At 37.7% G+C, this 24,275-nt stretch overlaps 2 protein-coding genes across 6 annotated transcripts in view; one reads left to right on the forward strand and one right to left on the reverse strand.

Annotated features, from left to right (window-relative positions):
• Positions 1–140: 140 nt before the first annotated feature.
• FERRY3 (FERRY endosomal RAB5 effector complex subunit 3) lies at positions 141–23,458 on the reverse strand. Of its 4 annotated transcripts, none has more exons than XM_072877785.1 (14): positions 23,102–23,458; positions 21,450–21,644; positions 21,027–21,172; positions 19,425–19,606; positions 17,652–17,751; positions 17,436–17,557; positions 14,989–15,095; positions 14,051–14,248; positions 10,701–10,829; positions 9,495–9,563; positions 7,758–7,960; positions 2,595–2,652; positions 1,344–1,411; positions 141–382 (listed from the first exon to the last, which is right to left on the reverse strand). In XM_072877785.1, the coding sequence occupies exons 2-14, from the start codon at positions 21,625–21,627 to the stop codon at positions 290–292; spliced, it is 1,653 nt and encodes a 550-aa protein (XP_072733886.1). In that variant the 5' UTR covers positions 21,628–21,644; positions 23,102–23,458; the 3' UTR covers positions 141–289. The 4 variants fall into 4 exon arrangements, 3 of the variants coding, with proteins under 3 accessions (XP_072733886.1, XP_072733879.1, XP_072733868.1); XM_072877778.1 differs by having other exon boundaries at positions 10,722–10,829; positions 23,102–23,233; XM_072877767.1 differs by lacking the exon at positions 23,102–23,458 and adding an exon at positions 22,335–22,373.
• The window catches only part of RAD51AP1 (RAD51 associated protein 1), an 8,946-nt gene continuing 7,962 nt past the window's right edge, over positions 23,292–24,275 (forward strand). The window contains exon 1 of one of the 2 annotated variants that reach the window (XM_072877802.1): positions 23,292–23,415. In XM_072877802.1, coding sequence (XP_072733903.1) covers positions 23,396–23,415 — 20 coding nt within the window. In that variant the 5' untranslated portion in view covers positions 23,292–23,395. The remainder of the gene's footprint in view (positions 23,416–24,275) is intronic. The other variant, XM_072877809.1, reaches the window with a different exon arrangement.

Below are 24,275 nucleotides of genomic sequence, written 5' to 3' on the forward strand. Positions count from 1 at the left end.
AGAATCACTTATATTTCTGTGGATTACATAAAATAAGTTACATTGAACGTCTTTCTGATAAAGGTGAGGAATTCAACATTAATACTCTGCTGAAACAGAAAGCAAGAGGCAAAAATCAACTGCTAACACCCAAGCACAGACAGTGTTTATCTTTTATTATGACATCATTCTTGAAATTGCAACAAATACCACTTCACGGTCATCGACCCTCAGAAAAGAGACATTCGATTCCAGAATCTCTGTAGTTTCATCCTGTATCAACAGGATGCGTCTTACTGCTGCACAAAATTCAGTGCTTAGAGGTCAGAGTCAATGTAGAGGATACTCTGAAGATTTGCGGAAGCATGTTACTCAGTTGGTAAAACATTTCCTCAGAGATTGTCTGGAAAAAAATAATGAAAAAAATACACAGTAAGCTTTGGCTTTTTGCTGTAGTTTGGAAGAATTAAGTCTCTCTCAACTTTGTTTCTTGACATTCAAGAGAATTGCTGTTTTTCAGAAGACCACAAAGATAATTTTCAAACTATGTGTTACAATTCTACTTAATTCAATGAAAAGGAAAAGATTGACCTAAAAATCCTGTTTGTATATTTATGTGACATACCTGTTTCCAGTAGATTTCTTGTTTCAGTAATTATTTCTGCCTAGCATAAGCAGGGTGGTGCTATTTGTTATCTACAGGACTCCTGCTCTCTGAATTCCAGAATTAGATTCAACTTCACTACTTAGTTCATTCTTGGCTTCCTCCTTGCTCAGCTGTTTACTACTTTGTCAAGAAATACATGTTATTTCTTTGCTGATATAACTCTGATTTTTCTATTACTTCCAGTACCACTTTTCAGAACAACTAAAACTTAGTGCCGGCCACCTTTGGAAAACTTCCTGTTTCTGAAGATCAGCTAGAACTCCAAATTAAATCATTTCAGAATCTTAATTACAATTAACTTCAAATACCTAGAGTCATTAATGACTTTGTGGAAGCATGACTGAACTCAGTGCATATTGTTAGACAGTATGACTAATAAATGCCTAAACTTATGTAATGCAAGGTTAGCCCATCTCTTCAGAGTAAATAACAGCAAAAAAGTATCTTTCTCAAAGGTGATGTATTCCCCGTTTGTAAAGGTGAACTTCCCACTTTGAAATGTTGGCGTCCTCAGAAGGTACTACAGGATATCCAAAAATATAAACCCCTCTTATTCCTGTTTTATAGGCAAGGGACCAAAACCACAGTGATTAATTTAAGGTCACACAAAAAGAGCAGGGCATAGCAAAGAAATCAAAACATTTAACTTCTCATTCCAACAGTCTCCTACATTAGATATGAACTTGGTTTAACCTACCTGTGGTACCAAGAATTGTACAGTCCGAGAAATTCCTCCATCCCACGAGGCCATTTCCATCATGAAACCTAAAAAACAGCATTTATACTATATGCATTACCTATGCAATCTTCCCCATCAATTACACCATTATCAAGCAGTGAGGGAATTTTCACATACAATTAGGATTTTAACTTCCTTAACTAGGCATGTCATTAATCATATTTAAATCAGACTTGGCCAATCTCCTGACTGAAATCTGCTTTAACTGGAAAATCTAATGAGGAGTTATGGAGAAAATCCATATACCCTTGAAGAGCAGAATAACCAGTCCTACTCTACAGCAGAGTGCTAGCCAGCAGAAGTGAGAGGTTTCTCCAAATATGCATGTTATGAGTTCTTTCAATGGTTTGCTTTCATTGAGAAACAGCTCTTTCCTTTAGCTGTGATGTGATCGCAACCACGTGAATGAGTACAAGCCTGTTGCCAAAAGTACACTGACAATCTGGCAGCAACAGAAACTGCCTGGCCTTACTTATACGGAAAAAGCTCAACACTCCTTTATTGCTCAAGTTACAGTACGTCATTTTTATGTGGACCTTGTAGTTCATTTCCTTACAAATGAACTACAAGGTCCACAGGAACACACTTGTGGCAAATAAAGATACTCAGAAAAATACTTGTTTAATTAAAGTTGCTATGTGGATGATATTCCATTGTGAATTACTAAAGGTCACAATAGGAAGAGGTTCCTTGAGTAGGTGGTAGAAAGAACATTAACACTACTAACAGTTTAAATACTCTAAATGACTGGTTCAAGTATAAGTGCAACACACAAGAATGCAGTAAATAATACCACTTAGAAAGACAGAAAACCAAGTTTAGTCATGAGGACTTTCCAGCAAAGAGATGAATAAACTAGTCCTGGAAAAATGTGGGGAGTCCTCACTGTTCGAGGCAATCAAAATACAAAAGACACTGGAAATTGTACTGTAGAGAACCACCAGCTCTTGCCCTCCTTCAGAGACTGCTCAAAGCAGCAGTAAGGGCTTTTTCTTCTACTGTTTATGTTTAAGTTGTACGGATACTTTTGAAACATTTTTAGTCTCCATTCTAAGTGTCTGAGACTATTTCCTGGTAGGACAGTTAATAATTTTAAAGAGACAATATAAGTGTATGTTTTAACAAATGATAAATTATTGAAAAACACCTTATTTTGGATGTCACCAAATGCAACACAAAAAAAAACAGGTGAAGCATTCACTAACATACCTTTGACACACTTGAACACAAGCTCTGCCCTTTTCAAGCACCATGGAATGGTCATTTCCTAAAAATTAATAAATGAAAAGCCTCAATGCCCAATGGATCTAACCAACAAGAGTAGCAGAGAAGTTATTAAAAATAAGATATTTTTGCCATAGAACCACATTTTCCCATCAGGTATTCAAGCAGCATTACAGGCCATGAAGAGGGATTCAGTTTTCCAGAGTATTCTAGGCAGGTGGTATATACTTTATAGGTGACCATAAAAGCAGTGCAACTACTTATTGGTAGGAGAGTCCAGTGTCAGAACAATCCATACATTTTTAAGCTGAGACGTTGAATAAAAAAAAATATTGTTGACAATCCTACTAATGTAATTGGAAATGGGTCTATTTAATTCCCATGTGGAGCTTCAGAAAAACATATACTATCCAATGGATAACTGTCAGATTTGTGCTTCAGCTAACCAAAGATAGGCTCCTGACCACATCTTAACAGCAGTTAACTGATGATTCCTACCTATTCTTGATGATTCTGGTTAAGGTTCATTGGCATACCCACTGCCTTCAGTAAAAACCTTCTCTCTAATACTGGAACTGGAAGAAGCCCCTCTCCCCTAAAGATGCATTTATGTTAAGAGTTACAACAAACAAAATCCATCTTCATCTGACGGAGGAGCTTCAGATATAAATAGATAGCAAATTCTTACCTAAAGTTAACTACCAAGATGGCATATGAAAACCACGCTGCTTTAAGATATCTTAAGACACGGCTATGAGCACCGGTCTAAATAACTTAAGTAACAGTTTAAATGCTTTAGTACATTAAACATTCTTTGGATGTATGCTACAAAGTGAATTATATTAAGATGAACATTCCTAGTCAGAGACAGAATGACTGTCACTGTAAACACTTCTCAGAAAGAAAATAGTACCTATTTGTTCTGATGTACTCTTCAGCATCAAAATGAGCACTTTCTAGTCTGAATACAGGAAATAGACATGGAAACAAATTTATCTTTCTATGTACCTTTTCAAATTTACGCATTACATAATTTTCTATTCAGTAAAGCCAGCCTTTATTTTGCAATGCCAAACACTGTCCAATCTGTCATTTTCAAAGAGCTTAATTTCAGTATTTAAAAAAAGTTATTTGAGAAGCAAGGTTAACTAAGAATGCCAACTGATAACACTGAAACAGTATAGTGAATGTGGCTGCATTAAACAACCACTGAAAGCCAAAGTTCCTACTTAGGTGGGAGTATCTCCTGCCATCTCCAAAATATGTAATACGTTAAAAACAGTGTAAGCTAGAAATGACTTTTCAGAAAACTTTATTTCATGATGTAAATCACTGCATCAATAGATGCTGCTTTTAGAGGATACAACACATTAATCAGACAGAACAATGCTGGACAACTTTTTTTTAGGTTTTTTTTTTTTTCATTTCTAAGCTTTCTGGAAGAAATACTTGGTGTTTGTTATAATTTATCTGCCTATGTGTGCTTTCTATCACAAGTAATGTAGGCATTTATTCTTAGTTTTGATCACTGTTTTGGCTTAGGTAAAAAACAAGTGTCTAGAAAGAAAGGTCCTGTTGCTCTGAAGGCAACTCAGGATTACCTTGCATAATCAATAAAGGGAACTAAGCCTTAAAAGGACTGATCAAAACAGCAGGATATGACACTATTCCTTGGACTATTTCAGAGGAACATACATGTTAAATCTTGTGGGCACTCAGGGAAATAACAGGTTGAATCCAGAATGTCACTGTGTGCAAGCCACGAGACATGAAAATGACACAGTAGTGATTCAATTCTAATCCATCTTTAAAAATCTAAGTTCTCATGATTTTTCCGTGTTATCAGGATTTTTCTCTGTATGCGAACTAAGTAACAGTTGTGGAAATGATGAAGGATCAGCTAAGTACCAAATCAAAATACAGTGCAGGGGATAGGAAAAAAAAAGCAAACACCCCATCTCCTATAGTGAGTTTTGGTTAATAGCACTCAAGCAAGTAAAAAAAACCCCTGGGACTTTTGGTTTTGTTCACTAGTAGAGACCACACCTCACTCCTTTTTAGGATGCAATGATTTGTTTTCAAATTAAGATTTCTTCTGCTTATTTAAAAAAACAAAAAAAAAACAAAAACAAAAAGCCACAAACAAAAAAACCCCCAAAACAGGCCAACTTCACTGATTAGAAAGATATGCTGCAAACCTTTTTATTCAAACAAATTTGTGACAGACTCACTACTTGGGACTGCTGCTTTTCTAAAGCTAAAGGCTTGCGCCTTTGCAGAACAATGTCATAACCAGGTAATGAAAACACTGAAGTCCATAAATGTCTTGTGGGACAAAGACTTCAAACCAAATTTCAGTGGTTAATTTTAGTAAGTTAAGAATTAGCAAGATGTTTACTTAAAGTATATCTGTGCAAAACCTAAACACTGTATGAGCAGCTATAGATTTAGAGGCAGAAACTCAGATGAGAAATATTTGAGGTTAACACAACCATCAACAATCTCTCTATATACATAAACATTTGTGACACAGCTTATACTCCCTTCAATTCTACTTCTTTTCAAAACATTTTTGTCTTGACTTATGGTAATAGAGACAGCTGCCTGAGATCCTTGAAGCGTCACATTTTGCTCAGTGTTGCTGTGTGGACAGCAGCAATGGCTCCTGTGTTGAAACTACCAAGGAAGTGTGCCAGCTCTAGCATTTTTAGTGATGCCATGCTATTAGAACCATGTCATCCCCCACTTTATATATCAGTTTATATTAGATTCAGAACAGTGATCAGACAGTAACTCCTCAGCTGTCCTGAATTTGAACTGGTCTGCTTTTGCCTTTCTCAAGTTTCAAACACAGTTTCTTTCCTTCATTTAACTTAATGATCAGAAGAAAGAAATCTGTTTTTGTTGTTCTCATCATAAGAAAAACTAAGGAAAACAGAATTCCTAATTTTTTTTCATAGAATTTTGTCATAGAACTTTTCATAGAATTTTTTCATAGAATTTTTTTCCAAAGGAAAAAAATTAGCTTTATATGAACATCCAATAATAACGAAATGTAATGGCTTCATTGAGATCGATACACTCATTACTTGTGATGTTATAAACACCACTATTCCATCCATAAAAGAAGAAAACTTTTGGGAAAAGCACAGAGAAAACTCATGATGAATGCCTGTCACAGCGAAGCATGCAAACATCTCTGCAGCTGTGCTCCTGGTTAACCACTTTACAAAAATGTTTTTATGTAGGTGGTAAATGCAGATTCAAAACAGGGGCTGCTGAAGGCACCAAGTTCAGGTTAACTTTCAGAAATCTGTTATTATTCACTTTTCCCTCAAAAACAAGTTACATATGTGTGTGTTTCAAATTAGGTCAGCCAGCTGCAAAGCACTGTAATAAGAAATGCTGCTAATGCAATTCACACAATGCAGTTTTGGCTAAACATACACTTATCATACAGGTCACTTTCTGCTTACTCTGCAAAGACTGAAAACCTAATATGAAAGGTAAATTATTTTACCAGGACCTTTTAAGAATCCAGCACTAGACAAGAGGATAATTCTTCACTTTCACACACTCTCAAAGCACATTGAACACTGGGTCTTGTGCTTTATTTGTATTTTAAAATACAGATATGCAAATGAAAGCTAAAACTAACAAGGTTTAAAGAAAAAGAATATAGTCAGATGGCAACTTGATTAAGAAAAAAGATCAATAAATTTATGAAATACAGTAACTGGGTCCCATGAGTAACCCAGGCTGCTGTCCTGCAAGTTGATTACTTACATTTGTGCCCAAAAAAAGGTCTTGATACCAGAGATGAAAAATTTCAGAAATATCATAATCTGTTCCTAAAAGTCTACTTCTATGTATGGAAGTATATCCTTTAGAGGCTTCATTATTGGACATTTTTAACTTTTGCATTGCTTGCACTTTCACTATAATAGACCCTGATCTTACAAAAGAGAGCCAGTTCTACACTGTGTTCCAATCAAATTCTGTTCAAAAAAAAGTCACTGTTAAAGGTAATCCACTGGTGAGCCTTTATCTTGCTATAAGTCAGGCACTTTCAATGAAGGAAAGGCAGTATTGAAATTTACAAGTGAAAAATCAAAGTGTTATTTAAAAAAAACCCACAACAGACTATAATTATCCATGCAAGGGTATCAGTAATGGCAGCATTATCTTATTTTTCCTATTTCTTTAAGTTTATAGACTTTTCACCTCCTAAGGAGGTGAGACATATGATTGTACTGTCTGTTCACTGGTTCTCTCTCTGCCTCCCCACCCTCTTTTCTTCTCTGCTAGTATCTTGTGAGCCAGATGTGACAGAGGAAAGAGGTTGTCAATGGTATTAAATTACTAAGCACTGTGAAAAGTTACAGTTGAGTAAGACACAAGCTCTACACATTAGTGTCCCACACACTTCATGTCGATGAAGAGAATACAAAAGCCCAGCACAATAAGTAAGCACACTTGTATCTACAAAGAGCCTCAGCAATATGCTGCTTCTTGCCCAGCTGGTATGTGGGGAACTTAGAGAGGAAACAGGGAGAGAAATTAAGGATGCAAGTGATTAGGCAGTGAAGGAGGCGGCAGTTCAGAGCAAAGGTGAAATTTGGTTGCTGCTGCGTAGGGCTGAGGTGGTGTTCAGGGATACAGAACTCTAAGCCAAGCTTTGGTAGTTCTGCTGCTCATAAAACTTAGTTTTAAGGTTTTCTAACTAGCAACAAATAAAATTGGGGATCTGGTAACACTATCGCATCAGCAGCTCTGAAGGTATAGTTTCCAAGCAAGAGCTGTTGCCAGAATACTTCCAGGCATGTAGTCCCATCTTTCATTAATACTTGCGCAACTGTGCAATGAGCTGGATCAAGGAAGTGAAGAGTCCAAAATGCAGGGTGGGAATAAGCGATTCAGGTGGCTGAAATGTTTTTAACTGGTTCAGTTCCTTAATTTGGGTCACCATATAGATATGAGTGCCAGCACAATGATGTGGCAGGAGCCAGTGCAATGATGTGGCAAGAGCATGTGACTAGGATAAACTGTTGCATTTGGCTTAAACCAGCATGAAACATACCCTTTGCAAAAATCACTTTTGTTGCATCCTGGAAGATAAAAACAAACCAAATCTTTAAATTTACTTACTTCTGACATATCATGCACCAACAGGAGAGGAATACTAATGGTAGTAATGTCATGTGTGCAGCAGACTTTGAGAATGTTTCTGAGTCCCATGATTGCAGGATCCCGAGCAGTTATGTTACCGGATCTTACATTATCATCCACACAGAGGTGAAAAGCAACATGAATTTCAGAAAGATTTGAATGGCGTGTGATGTAGAATTCTCCTACAGAATAATATAAACCAAGAAGGCAAGATATCATGGTAGTGATCTGTACTGAAATACAATGTTAGGCAATGTAAGGATAGGGTCAGTTAAGACAAAAGGCAAATCCAAACACATACATAAGGAGATAAAAAAGTTAGAAACCAACTGATCTAAAATCTCTTGGAATATCATTGTTTTACATTCATCCTACACTCACTTCCCTGCTTTGATGGGTTTCACTAGCATCATGGACACCTGGTGTAATAAGACATAACAGTGCCAGTACAGGCGGATATGATCTATATATAGCATGAAACAGAAAAACAAACACAGAGGAGCTGTAATACTCAAAATATATAATGTAAGCACTGAATTGCAGACAGATGTGGGAGGCGGAAATACCAAAAATGGATGGGTTAAAATAAAGGACGCAAAAAGTCTGTGGAAAAAGATAGGGGGTTATGTAACAACTTAGATACGTCCTGGAAGACAAAGGTATCCATGGTCATTAGAATTTAAAATAATTCATAGTAATAGGAAGATTAGTTACAGAGTTGTTTTCATAAAGTTACCAAGACAAGTTGTTGGGGATATTTTTAGACTTGGTATTCATTTATCAAAGGCAGAGAAAGATTAAGGGGCAGTGAAATGCAGGTCGCCATCTTACCTTTCTGCTGGAGATCAAAAGTCTATACTAGAGTCAACAGAAAAGCAGGTATGCAATACCCTTACTGTTTCAGTCAACAGATAAATATCTTTCTTCAAACCTATTTTCACTGGTCTTTTAAGTTAAGACACTACCTTTGTACTGGGACAGCTGCAGAACAGGTATGTACTCCTTTCTGATGACTGCTAAGGAGGTAGTAATCCCCAGCAATGACCATCTAAGAGTAATAATACACAAGCCACTGCAGCAAGATTCACACAAATTTATCTGTTAAGGACCCCAGTTGATTTATAATCCATGTATACTAACAAGATCCAAGACAATCATGAAAGCAATTTTAAGCTGCCCTCTTATTCAACCATGGGCTGTATGGATTTAACTCCTTCCCCCTCCAACTGTGTATTCATCTTCAAATTCCACAGAAGCTTTCCTTACTAAAAATCACAATATATACAGAAGATACTTCCTCTTTGAGAGGAATGGACTTGTACATTGTCAAAGCTAAAAAATACATTCTAAAGTGCTTTACTCTATCACAACAGTGACACATATATAATTATTTTCAAAAATAAAATTAGTTGCTAGTATTTACTTTTCACCTTTTCCCAAGATGCTCAGAGATCTTTTTTTCACCCTCAAATTCTGAAAAGAAATTTTAGGCATAGAGAAGTTAAGTGATTTGCCCCAAGTCACATGATGCAGTGGCAAAGCTGGGAATAGAAACCAGATGTCCTGACACCCAGTTCTCTGCCTTAGCCACAAGAACATCCTTCTCCTCTGATTGAGGTCAACTCGGGTTTAGTTTATAATTTATGTTCTGACTTTAGAGCTAAAAATGTGCATCTATAAAACACAAGAAGAGGGGGAAAATGCAACAGAACTCACCCGGCAAAATATTTGACTGGTTTCGTTCAATATTCTTTAATTTATCTTCATTTCCACTACTTTTGTTGTCTGCATATAAATAAATAGCTCAAATATTAAACATATCAAATATTAAACAAATATTAATTACACTTTGGCATGAAAGTTTGATGTACTGAAGTAATATCTGGCTTGAATTTTTACCATAAAGTTACCATAAAGTCCCCCAAAAGCAGGAGGATGGACAGGAAGTGTTTTTGCTGTCTTCAGTAGACACTGATCTGAATCCTGTCTCAAATCATTAGCTTTCTTATTTAATCATCCTACAATACCTCTTCATTTGGACAAAAGAAAACACAATATTCTCAAACATAATACTAAACTTTCCAAATTGCCCCCACAACTACGTAGTAGCTTGCTATTACTTTTTAAATAATGTAACTATTTAAAACAAATTTGTTCCTAGTATTGCAAGAAAAATTTTAAAGATATTTACATAAATCAGCAGTATAAAAACAGCTCTCAGTATTTTCCTCAAGACTACAGCAATATGCAGGTTCCTAAGAAAACTTGTTTCTCTATGTACTCTTATGAATCTATCCATGTTACTGATGTATTTAAACCACATAAGTAATTCTCTGCAAGAAAACCAGAGTTTCATGATGTACAAGTACTGCCTTAACACCATGTGGTCAGAAAATTTCACAGCCATTTGTAAATATAACTGCAAAGTAAACCATTCACAAGGATTTGTTCAGCACTAAGAAGTATACACATTTAGTCAATTTATTATTCAGTTTTTAGTGTTCACTTATAAGGAAGGGAACAAGTCATAACTCCTCTTTTGCAATTTTTAAAGCTTTACATTTAAAAAGAAATTAAAAAGTTAAGTCAGATAAAGTCTGTGTTGCTACAGGCAGTTTAAACTGCAGAGGAAAGCACAATGGCCCCATACACTTCCCATGCTGTTAAAGTGTGATCAGAACCTAAAGACTTGTATTTTTTTTTTGGTAAAGTATGTCTGTTATGGCAGCAAATACATCATGTGAACATGCTGTCTGTGAAGAGAGAATTTCATGCAGACTTCTCACAGTTTATCGATAAACTAGAACATTCCATTTTATAGATTAGGTAACTGAAAAAGAGTGAAGTTAACTTGCCCATAACCATAAACATTCAGCTGACCACTATTCTATTTCAAGGAAAGTAATTTTGGTTGTCACTGACCATGATGTCTTTTCGACTTACTGCTACACTGTGCTCTGGCCTTAAGTACAACCTTCTGGACAATTTCAAGCTGTTCTTGAATTCCAGGAAAATGGAAATCCGTGCATTCTTGGCAAACAGTTGCAAAATCTAGGGGGAAAAAAAAATTTAAAATCCACGTCATAATGCTGGGCTTAGTAACATTACATAATTCTGCTCTACTGTTCAAGTAAGGCCAGTTACAAAGGCAACCCCCCCCAAACCAGACAAAGCCCTGCTGTACTCCTCTTTAAATTCTAAAAAAAAAAATGGCAGAGACAAAACATTTTTTTGAAAGATATTAATTGCTTGCGGGGAAAAAAAAAAAAAAATCACCTTGAGTGCTGTTGCTCTTCAAACAAAACCACCCAGACCAAAAAACCCCAAAATAACAGCAATAATATATGTGCATTAAATGTAATTGTGCTTTAAAAATGATGTCTTATTACTAACAGTCCTTTAATCTGTGATACTTTATTAAAACATACATAATAGGTACTTCCAACAGCAACAACAGCATTCCAGTTTGTTTTGAAACATGAGAGCTATTAATGAAATTCATCAATAGTGTATCTGGAAAGCTGGAATTACAGTTCTTTCCTATTAGTTCTCAAAACACAGATCTGAAAGCTAAAGGAAAGTGTCATCAGCTGAAAAGAGCTGCAAGTTCCTTTTTGTGAGAAGCAGGTATTATGTCAGACTTGGAAATATTATACTGATAATTAGGATCATAACACACTGCCTCTGTGACTGGTATTCTAAGCTCCTTATCCTAATGTCCAGCCGTCTCTCGAAGCAAGTCAACCGGAGCCAAAACAAGCTATTAGCAAGGAGCTAGACTATACTAAGCAATTGCTACTTACTTCCCGTTTTGAGGCACCTGCTCTAATCCTCCTTAAAGTTCTTAATGTACTCTGATTGCCTATCTGGAGAGCACCGTATACTCCTGTGAACCGGCTGTGACAGGAACAGGCAGGGTAGAGAGAAAAATCTTAATGTATTTGATCTTTTTACATGAAGTTTCCATCATAAAATCTATTCTCAAAAGGCTTTATTAAATTCTGGTGACCAAAACCAAGGGAAGAAGCAGCTCATATTCCAAAAGATTGTGTCTTCTGTGTGTATCAACATAAAATAAGGTCACAAGACATTTTATTGAAACAAACAAATGAAAGATCTCTTGTATTTAAATTAAAATTAACTTTAATTTCAGTTTATCGTTAGTCTGAGTGTGCTACACCTACTCAAAACCTGAGTCACAGTAGCCCTACAAAGTCGTAATATAAGAGAGTTGAGCTAGGCAATGCATAAAGTACATAAAGAACCTATTCATCTAGCTTATTAAAAATAGTCTGAATGAAATGAGCATGTTGAAAGTTCATACATAAGTTCAACTTTCTGTTCAAGGCTGTTTTCTAGAGATGTGTCCAAATTTAAGCTTCCTCAGGATAGAGCTAAACAAACAAGGTCAACCAAGTAAGTTGCAGGACTTCGTAGACTGGAGCCCCTCTCCGTTTAGTGCTTGCTGAGTGATTGGTGTTGCTCAAAATGTAAAATGCTTGGATAAGCAGCGTGCTCACATGAAGCTCATTTATTCCAGCTACCTTTGAAAAATTTCATAGAGGTTTCAGGGAGCTTCTAGCCCATCACAAAATAAAGGCTATCAGGTTTGTGTTTTTCTCCAGCTTTAAAATGGAAGCAGAAAATTGTTTCTCTACTTTTGTAACCCAGAAATTTAGATTGCACAAGCCACTACCTCTCTATTTAAATGATAGCATCAAGGTATTATTTGAAGGTCTTCTGTATAGCAGTTTTAAGAACCTTTGAACCCCCTAGCGTACTTATTTCTTAAAGAGCCTTTTAGGAAGGAGAACTGGTTCTGGCTAGTGCTCTTGAAAATCAGCTTTAACAGTTTAAGAGCAAAGTCTCCTCTCAAAGGTGTTTATTACTGCTTTTCTGCCAGAAGCTACCACTCTCACCACAGAGTGGATTTAAAGAAACGTGCCCAAACCTCAGCTGCCATATATAGTGGTTTGGGGTCTCAGTACAACCAGACATTCACTGATGGTTTAAAGTAATATATCCGACTAGGTCAGAGGAGCTGAGACACATTCATTTCTGCAACATTTTTAAAAAGAATGGTAGTGCAGACAGCTGTGGAACGCACCCACAGTTAGGTTTGCCAAAGTCCCTTCGGAACTCAAAGACATCAAAATTTATTGAGGATTATATTTTACATATAGTGTTACAGTCCCTTGTTTTCTCCTCTGCTGTGGCTGCAAGATCTAATTGGTGGCTAGAAGATGCAATTTTGTGTTTAACAGTATTAATCAAATGTCCGTCTTCTCTTATCACCTAAGATGTAGTATAAAAACAAATCTTCTCTATTTGTTAATTTAAATATTTAAGCGGTTTAAAAAAGTAACTGAAAATGAGTACAAGTATGAAATAATAGTCAGAATTAAGCAACTTGGAAATGATAAACAGCACAAATGCAACTGCAATTTTTACTGGTACACTTCTCTTTCTTGCTTGCTACAAGCCTGATTCCACAGTTTTCAGATAATATCAACCACCAAAGTCTATTTTTTTTACAGCATGCTAGAATAATGACAAGTAATAGTGGCTCCAGTCAAAAAGACATTTCAAGTGTAAATATTTTGGTATTAAACTTCAAGAGGAAGGTGGGAAAGTCAATAATGTGGTTCAGAGAAAGCCTCAGTGACCAAAATTGGAACAGGTACAAACACATGTTTCATTGGTTAACCTTGATACAAAATACCTTCATCATAGTGTCCAGCTACTCAAAAGACATGCACTTAAAATGGTTACTAATCAAGCTTTCCAGGAGTAGGCAAGTAATATTCCCATTGTTAATTTTCAATGGAATTCATAGTGCTGCAGATATCTAAAGTACATGGTATTTTTATACATTTACTTATCAATTTAAAATCTTAGCGTATTTCGTTTTCATCTTTGCAAATAGGTTTCAGTATGCTAAGCTGACATTGGAGTTAGAAGCCCCTACTGATAATAAGTCAGTCTAAGGCAGGGAAATCAACATTGAAGTATTTACTCTAACATGTTCCTTACTCAAACACAAAATCTAGGAACGAGATGAGAGAGACAACAGCATATTAGAGCACAACTCTTCCCCCATCCTTATCCATATTTCTTTTTGCATTTGCTACCATTTTGCAATACCATGTCCAAAACATTAGGGTCTCCAGTAAATTTTAATTTTACAGGGAGTATTTTTTGTTAGAGAAGACAGCAAGTTTTTAAGTGACATTTGTTTTTACTGACACGATATACCCCATTAGAGGGCTCACCTCTTTTGATGCCACTATACGAACTGATACGGTTATCTACCAATAATACCAGGCCACAGAGAGAAGTTGAATAGAGAGACATTGCAGTTTGAAGTCTGTGAAGTTTTACTCCACTTCGATGGTTACGCTTATGTTTACAGAAATCCAGCATATCGGCTCTCAGTAATCTCAAGTTATGCATGGTCTTCAACTGAGCTCCTGTACAGAATATAAATTATTTTAATACATACAGTAAAAGAGGAAACTCAGGATTGTTATTAGAATGCAAGGGATCAAATGCTCCCGTAAGTTTTGTGAAAAAGATCTACAAGGGAAATATAATCAATAACAGCCAAAGAAATTTCTTAACCATATATTCAGCTTTACATACATATCAGCAATTTACAAAATAAGAGTAAAAATGCAGTATTTTCACATACTGTCACAAAGGAAGGCTTATCTATACCTGAAATGAGCCTTGTTCCCTATTACAAGCCTACAGATGAAATACTAATGCAGTCCAAACAGACAATGTAAGAAGTCTCTATTGCATAAACAAAAAGTAAAAATTTTAAGCATCTCTTTTTCTGTTAATTTATTGTGGGAATTGAATTTAATACCCACATTTTCTTACCAAACATACGAAAAGTGAAAATATAAAATTTTTAACTGCTATGTGTTTTGATGTTAGTGTGCTTTTCTACACTAGTCACCTTGCTGGAGTGGATAAAAACTTGCTTCTAGAATGTTTTTCATTAAGTATATTTCAGGTAGCTAGATACTGTCTGACACAGCTTATACTGTACTGTGCTTCTCTTGCATATGTAAAGAACAAATACAAAACAATTACAAACTGTATATATTATATACATTGACAGTTAAATACTGTAAATAATACATGGCATACAGTATTTATTAGTGTCTGTTATGATGTTTGGTTTTGGTGTCAGTTTACTTACCCAAGTGAATAGTAAAACTTTCTTCTAACAGCCTTTGCTCTTCATAAATTCTTCCATTTCCTTCTACAGATTCTCTCAGTTGACTGGGCTGAACCTTAATTTCATCGCTAAAATAATGAAAAACATACCAAAAAGTTTATCCTAATTTTTGTTCAAGACCAACAATATTTTGTGAAAGCTACCCAAAGTTTTCTCAGCTAGTCTGTGGAAACCAAGAGACTAAACCTATTTGAATGAACTCCACTCATCTGAGGTTTTACCTTTCTGGCATGCAATACTCCAGGTACATACCAGCAGGAAGAGTAGACTCCACTGTTAGTTTTACATTACCTAGCTCATTTGTAAAGCATTTTGAGATGGAGAAATAAATCACAATACCTATTTATAACAGAAGAAAGGGAAAAAAAATGAATTCTTCTCAGCCTATTTATAATAGCCAAAACCTTATTTATGAAGTTACCACAGAAAACATTTCTTTTCATATGAACTTATTAGATAAAACTTTTTTTTTTTCTCACACAAAATGGGAGGTTAAAAAAAGCCAAATCAAATGCTCCACAGTGTTCAAACTAGGAGGAAATATTTCAGATATCAGTTTTAATTCTTTTCCTAAATTCAACTGTCTGGTAGTAAGTGATATAATAAGTACTGTTTCTGCTACATGAAAGAACATGAACATCTCTCCCATTTGTTTCTGCATTAATGAGAAGTTTCTCTTTGTTTTCAAAGTGTCTAATCTTCAAAGGTGTTTCAAAAGTGTTTTATAAACTTGCAAGTAATTCCACTAATTGCAAATGCCTAGTGATGAGGTAGAACTAAGATATACCGTTAATAAATATATATATACACACACATGTAAGCAACTAGATGCATAAAGATATATATGTGCGTGTGTGTATATATGTATCTTTTATGTCTGTATATGTGTGTAACACACATTTTTATCTCTCTTTAAGCTTCTAGTTGCTCTACTATAGACTTCCTGTGCATTATTTTCAAATGCATTAAGGACCTATAGTTTTCAGGACTCAACACAAGCAGAGAGATCATACTTTCTGCTAGTGTATATAGGTGCAATGATTCAAATACTATCACTTCACATCCGTTATAAGCATCCAAGATTTTGAAGCCAAAACATCCTCACTCGCTCTCAAAGGTCTTTGCCTCTGGACCTCTAGCAGTCCATTTCTTCTAACTTTCACCTCTAAGCAACTTCACCTTGGTCTTATTTTACAGCAGTAGAAGGCCAGAACATGGGAAGAGGTTCACAGTGTAAGTATGAATAGCCTTTGTAATTTCACTATCTTTAAAGCCTCGTGGAAATAATCAACAAAGCTAACATGAAAATTCTGTGGAAAAATATTTTAGTATTGGGCTTAGAGCTTGAGCAGACTGTCACTACTGCAGTGCTGTTTTACCTGGTCACTAGGTTAGAAAGAGGCCAGCTTGCTTATGAGCTATACAGTCCTCGGACATTCTGGGACTAATCTGAGAACTGCAAAAGACTTCCAAAACATGAATTCACAGACAACAAAATTCTGAGGAAAGTAGTGAGAAATCTAAACATACAGCTTCATCTTCCAATATATTTCCCTTCCTCTCTCTCTTCCCTCATGTTCCATACACTCGGCTTCCTTATCCCAAAAGGAAACACTTAAGAGAAGGTCATTAAGTATTTCATGCATTATGATCCATGTCTGTCTCCTGTTATCACTGGCATCAAGTTTGTTCAAAGGTGTTGTGTTTCCCATAAATTTCTTACTGCATCCACCTAAATCTACTCAGACAGGCTCTTCTACTAAAGTGAGGCATGAGAAAGCATCAGGTTTTATTCTTTCTATTTTCATATTAGTAGCAAAGGTGGTGGTTACTAATGATAAAGAATAAGGATCTCCCCAAGTTACAAATTCTGATTTCCACAGAATTTGTAATTTGTAATTTTCCTCAATCAGAAAGCTTTTCATTCAACTCTCACCACAAGTGTTCACACTAAAAAAATTCCTTTTTTTTTAAGCTGTCCAGTGATGTATACATAAAACAAACAAACAAAAAAAGCAAAAAGAAAAAAAGAGGGTTATTAATCCAAAACATGTGATGTTACCATTTATTAAGCTACAATTATTCTGCAGAACATCCTTAAGTGGCAACAGAAAGCCTTGTGAAATAGTGTTGAAGATAGACATTGTAAATAAAGGCAAAATAGGAGGAAACCCCATGCAGCTCAAGTTGTAGTTTAGTGCATTACAACACTTTCTGGTACAGAAAGGTTGTAACATTACACAATGAAGAAACTCCTAACAATATAAATATTTAATTATAATGGTTTATCTGCCTTTGATTTGCTTTGATTATCCTATTTACATGGCTAATCTGAAATAAAGATTATATAAAAGCAAGTCCTTTGAACTATTAGAGATGGAAGTAAGCATCACAGAGGAATTAAGTACCTGATTGAGCTGTTGTTGGGATTCTTTAGGTCCTGATGAAGCTTTATCACCCATTCCTGATATTCCTGCTTCTGGATAGCAGTAGACTGTTTTAATTCATTGGTCCATTTGTTCTCCAAATCCTAACAAGATGACAGTGATAATTTGAGTGTTTTGGGTTTTCTTTTTAAGACATTTATTTGCATGACTTACTGTAGTTCACTGAACTTAGTTTACCTGCTGATATTCAAAATGCTGAGCCGCTAATGAATTTACGTCTTGGTCTGTTAGTGATTTCCCTAGCTCCTGCATCACCTTATCCATTTCAACTCCTTGTCTGAAAGAGAAACAAACATAAATTTACAACAAGCAACACTTTCAAAAAACTGGCAGAAGAACACCCATTGTTGTTGATACAGTTACTGATACAATGATCAGCTGTATCAGTCAGCTGGTCAGTGCTCATCACAAGCGGAGATACAACTGAACACATAGCTGAAAGTTATGTGATTGCAATACTTTGTCCATCTGCTCATTTTGGAATAGGAATTCATACATTTAAAGTCTGTCCTCACAGATATTCAAAAGAAGGTATGACTGTATGTCCAGATACTCTAATATAGCACTTCACTATCCTTATGCTTAGAAGAGTTTTTGAAACGGACCTACTCAGTCCCTTGCTTTCCTCCCACCCCAACAACAGATGATGCAGACAGATAAACACCAGGAAGGAGGCTAAACACACCTATTTTTAATAGTCAGATTAACTTGCAGCTCAAACTACATTCAACAAGGGGACCTGGAGTTAAAGGGCTGCCCTGCTATCATCAGTTCATCTAATACTTCATCCCTCCTTAGTCTTAATCCCTGGCTTCACTTAGTCTTTCACATTCAGCCCTTTCTTCAGCAAGGAATCAATTTACCCTAGCACACATTTAGCAATGAATATCCACAAAACAAATTTGAGTTGAGGGTCAGGGATTCCAAGTCAGCTCCTGCGTAAACAGAACACCTACACTCATCCGGGATAGTCTCAGCTGCCACTGACATATGGAGTTTCTTGATTATGACAAATAGATATGATAAATTCCACCGGAGTCAATACACAGCCATATCACACTAGAGCACTACAACATTCCTGCTCTTAGGATTAAGTGCTCTTTCTTCTAGATGCATACTTGAGAAGAGTCAGTAAGCAGCAAAAAGTTTTGTTAACACATTATTGGCAACATTTATCCCCAAATTAGAGATACACAAGATTCAGTCTATAAGAAACTTTACAAACAGGTATGCATTGTATAATGTGAGCTTAAACAAACACAACTCAAGAGGAATATTGCCACTTAGAATGCTAAAACATACCTACATAGAATATTCTGCCATCTCACAAGCTTCCCTAGTACTTAGTATCTATACTATATCTATATTTGTGTACTTTCATTTTCCTTGACCTATTTAGTCTCAAAATGAAAAAGAAAACTCTGCATTCTATGTGTTCCCTCTTGTGGACAAAGCACCCACTTGCAGCTATTCAAGCTTATTTGGAAACTCTCACATAGACCTTCCTAAATTTCAAATTCAACAGTTTCTGATTTAAAGTTGGTTCAAGTCATTTGCTCATCTTTTCACCCCATGGAACTTCAAATTTTTCATTTAAATTACGTCATAACAAACACAAAACATGATACGTACATTTTTTAGATATCCTAAGCACTTTACGTTCCTATACTACTTACAACATTGATAGAACAATGGAAATCAAACTTTATATTACTTTGATGGCCTTAGCTTTTACTATTTGCAGTGACTGAGGAGAATATAAGATAGCTGACCCTAACAATATAGGCTAAGTATTATATGACTTTAAAGAGGGAAACATAAAACTAAAACAGGGCTTACATAGACAAATACAAGTTGACACACATTGTCCTATGAGTTGTATACACCCAGGGGCATGCACCCCTATTTAATAAGATAGGGGAAAAAAAAAAAAAAAAAAAGAAGGAATACCTTTCCCGTAGTTTTTTCAATTCCACATCTCTTTCACTTATTAGTTCTGAGATACTAACAAAATAATTGTGTTCCAGGTTTAATAGCATTTCAGAAGCTGGAGAATGTATCAGATCATGATAAACATCTGCAAAATCTTCATCCCAGCTGGTTTCTTCAGGTTTTGCATATTCTAACATTGTCTAAAAATTATAAGAGATTTTAAAGTATATGGTACCTTTTAGGACATATAAGGATCCCTCATAATGGTGGGGCAAAACCAACTGGGCACACACACTATCGCACAACCTTCAACTTACATGGATTATCTTTCCTAATTTGAGCTTTCTGTATTCTGCTTTAGCTTTAACATTTTCTCCCTTCCCATATTCTTTTTTTTTCAAAGCGACTAACAGCAGAAACATTAAGGTTTTGACTACAGTGAGGAATTACCAATTTTCAGCCATCACCAACTTGGAAAGAATAATAATATGTACAACAATATTTACAATTGATGAATTTTAGATAGGGCCCAAAACACCAGCTGTGCAAACAAAAATGTTTTGCTAGAAAGGATGATTAACCTCTGATGTCATCAGAATTTGATCAACAATACTGATTTAAGAAAAGCCATTTTTATTGAACAAAGACTGACCCAAAGATGCCAGTTTTTCAAGCTCCTTTATACTGAAACACTCCTTACATTTGCAATCATTCCCAGCAGATTCAGCTGACAAATTGAGATTGTACCAATGAAGTGTAGGTTAGAATGTCAAGAAATGACCTAATCCTAACCCTTGCACTCAGGCTAACCTATTTATAGAAACCGCTAGCACAGAAGACTGTAAACTCTTTCAATGTTTTATCACATTCCCATGCTCACCCAATACAGATTTTTCCTTCTCAAAGGTTAAGCTCATTTCATTTTGTTGATGTTCATTAAGGCAGATGATTTGCTTCCAATTCTTTTTAGAAAGATGTATGTTTTGAAATTTTTCACAACATTCTTCTATATTCCATGATAAGCAAATTCAATTCCCATAAACTTTTCCTCAAATGCTGCAGTTTCTGTCATTCTTTTTTTCTCTTCGCTCGGACTCCTCCTAGCAAAGGAGGAGTCCTTTTGCATTCCTCTATTTTGAAGATCACATGCAAAAATGGACACATTACTCCAGCTAAAGCCTCATCATTGCTAAATAATGTAAAATAGTCACATGAACTCAGAAAATGAGCTGAAAAGCCTCTCCCAACTATACACTTCCTCTTTGGACTCTTCATTGCTATTACTGAGATTTAGGATAGAATTACCACTTTACTATTTCTTGCTTTGATTCTAATGCACTATAACTCTTACATCTATTTTTGCTTGACTATCACTAGCTATTTACATCTCGATTTTGTACCTTTTGATACTACTTAATTCAGGAAAAACCTGACTGAGAACTTGTAGGATGAAGACTTAATGATCACTTTCAGATAAAGAGAAAAAGTTCTAAGAATTGATCAGTAAAAGTGAATTTCAGTGTAATTTCGCATCTTCACAGATGTGATTCTGTCTGTACATGCACACACACACTCTCACAAAGCAAGTACTGAATATTAAGTTTTCAGCCTTAATCTTACCTCTTTATAAGCTTTAGCCCAAGTATCTGCCAGCTGGTTTATGTCTACTTTTCCTGATTTCACTGCTTCCAGAGCCATTTCAGCTTCTCTATCATAATCTTTTATAGTTTCCTCTTCTATGAACTTATTAAGAGATTGCTTCAGGTCTATTATAACAAGAAGAGAATGGTCCATCAACAAAACATGTCAGTGGAAGTATCAGTAATCATCTAAGAAACATACAAATAAAGATTTTCTGAAAACCTTTTACTTGGGCACCTTACTTGCTAGTACTGACAGTAATTTTCTTTCATGTTTTGCTGTTTTAAAAACAAATTTTTTAAGGCTGTTCTAGTAAATACCCTTCTTTTGGTTTCTTAAAGGAGGTTCTAAGACACTTGTGGACATGGATATATGACACTAACGTAAGAAATAAATTCTTACCATTTTCTATAAAGCATGGCAGATTGTGCAGAAGCATTAGTCGTCCATGCAAATGACTAATATTCTCTTGCACAGGGAATTTGAGAGGCACGGTAAGCACTAAATGTTGATTTCCAGCGTCAAATTTGTACACATAGTCTCTCTCCCTAGTGCAGGTCTTTCCTTTATTGGGCTTCATCTTCTTGAGTTGATTTCCTGCATTAGGAATGAAAATAACAGGAGTTACATTCTTGTAAAATCATAAGTAAAAAATACTAACTAAAACCATAGCTTTGTTAATACTTAACAGCTTCTGGCAAGAAAACGCCCCAAATTTTTCATAGATACTCATCCCAATTTTGACTTCCAAATACATAGGTTGGAACTGAAGCATAAATACCAGTTTCCAAAACACTGAATGCTTCTAAACTGTAATTGAGTGTATCAATATATGAATTTGGATAATTACTCTTACAAATTATGGTATAAGCCTCCTGACTTAAAAGCAGAACCAGGACAGAAGGAATCCTCATAAATAGCAAACCTATTAACTGAGACACTGTAACTGCTGCCATACATGTCTTAAAATCTGAAATCCTTCACAGTGCATTAGGATTTTACTTCCTCTTTTCTGAGGGGGGTAAACTTGGGGGTGGGGGGGGAGCAGAAGTTAGCCATCATTTTTAGAAAAAGCTTATTTTGTCATTTTTGTCATTGTAACATGTCATTGTAACCTGCTTTAGGATAATTGTAATTATTTTTAAATAATACCATTAAAAATAAGCCAAAAGAAAAGCAAGAGAACTGTCTACAGGATGAAAATACAGGATGGGAGCACCTGTGTCAGTAATTTTTCCCTCTACTAGGGCTTCTCCACTAATTTACATTCCTCTTTTTGAACATTACCTGCAAAGCTGGACACATTACTCCAGCTGAAATCTCCCCAGTGAAACCTCCCCAGTGCTAAAAACCACGGTCCAAGGAGCAGAAAAGCAGAAGAAGAAAGAAAAAACAAAAAGTATATTTTCCACAGCAAAATTAATGGGACCAGTTTACAGTTTGGGTTTGTTTTTTTTTTTTTTTGTGAACAAACCTACATGTTGGAAACGGATTAAACAAATCAGTTACAAATCGCTTCACGATAACGACAAAAATCTCAGGGCAACCAACGCTAAGCCGAGGCGGTCTCCTGGCCCGTCACGGAGAGGGATTTAAACGGCACCACTTAGAAACACAAAACTGACGAACGTCTTTCTGCTACTCCCCGACAAAACAAGGTTTAGTGGGGAGGAAAAGGGCGGGACGAGCTGACGGCCGCTGCCGCTGACCCCAGTGCAGCCGAGCAGCCGGTCTGCCCCAGCAGAGAGGGCCAAACCCTCTTTGCAAAACCGGCGCTGGTGCCCTCAGCTCCACCACAGGCTCTGGGGTGCCAGACCGGTAGCCCACGCCAAAAGAGGCAGCATTAGCTCCCGTTACTGAAACGCCAGAAGCAAAGCTGGCGGTGGGAGGGAAAGACCTGCAGGATCCCGTCCCCCCTTACCCCTCCCGGGAAGACTCCAGAACCCCAGGGTAAACACAGCCCCTCAGCTCGGATGGGGCAGCGCCCACAGGGACAGGAGCCGCTTCCCCCGCCGCGAAGGGCAGGAGGGGGATCCTCCTCCCTCTTCGCTCACCTGGGTCCCGGAAGGGAAGGTGAGGGGGCGCGGCGGGCAGCGGCGCCGGGGGGAGCGTCAGGCGCTGAGGAAGGCGGCGACCCCGGCTGGTTCCCGCCTCCCCATTAGAACCTCTACGTCCGGGGCCGCAGATTCGGCACCCGCCCACTTCGTGGCGAATGTGCCGCGCCGGCACCCGCGCTGCTGTGGGTGCTGCCGGCGCCCAAGGAGGAGGGGGCGGGGCAGCAACATCGTCATCCGCGCGTGTGCCCCGCCCCTGCGGCCGTCGGCCGCCGCGCGCCGCCCGGAGCCGGGATGGCGCGGCCGGTGAGGAGGTGCGTGCGGCGGCTCGCGGCGCCCCGCGCGCCGTGCGGAGCGGGGTGGGGGGGACGGGCGCGGGGCGCGAGCCGCCGCCGCCCTGCCGGCCCCGAGGCGCGCGGGCGCCAGGACCTCGCGCCCAGCGGCGCTGGGCGGCGTTTCCTAGAAAGCCTGGGGCGCGCGCGCCGCCGCCGGCCGTTGTCCGCTGAGGAAGCGGGCGGCCCCCTCCTCCCCTCGCCCCCGCGGCCGCCGTTCGGGCGGGCCCCGTCAGAGCCGGGCGCCTCCAGACCGAGCTTCTCCGTGGCCTGTTGCAGCGCGGGGCTTGAGGACGGGCCTGCGCTGCTTCCCTTCCAGCTGGAAGGAAGCGCGGGGCTTCTCCCTGGGGCGGGCGGCGGGGGCGGCGGTGTCCCGCGAAGAGCAGCCCCGGCGAGTGGCGACCCTTGGGTGGGTCCCTGGCTGAGGGGTGGGCTTGACAGTGCTGCTTGTGCCCCCTCTGGGTGGGATGAGACCTGCACCGACGGCGGTGTCACATGGGAAACAGCCCAGGAGGTGTGCAGGGAAAACACATTTCAAGTGCCTAAAGGTAACCCAGGAGATAAATAATTTCAGTTGCACAGTAGCAGCTCTGAGACGGTGTGTACATAAGGAGAATACAACGCTCCCACAATGAGGACAACAAAAAGCACTGTTATTTTAAGACTTAAAAAAAATCTAGAAGCTCTTCCTAATAACCATATTGTATACAGTAGCACTGGTTATACATATATTTGAACGTGTGCTGCTTTTTTCTTGTAAAACATGACTTACTTACCCAAAAATCAAGTGTTATCAAGTCAAGGTGCTCAGTCTGAAAGGATTAATAGTGTATGTTTTTTGC

This window comes from Ciconia boyciana, chromosome 1 (assembly GCF_034638445.1).
Source record: "Ciconia boyciana chromosome 1, ASM3463844v1, whole genome shotgun sequence".
Classification (NCBI taxonomy): domain Eukaryota; kingdom Metazoa; phylum Chordata; class Aves; order Ciconiiformes; family Ciconiidae; genus Ciconia; species Ciconia boyciana.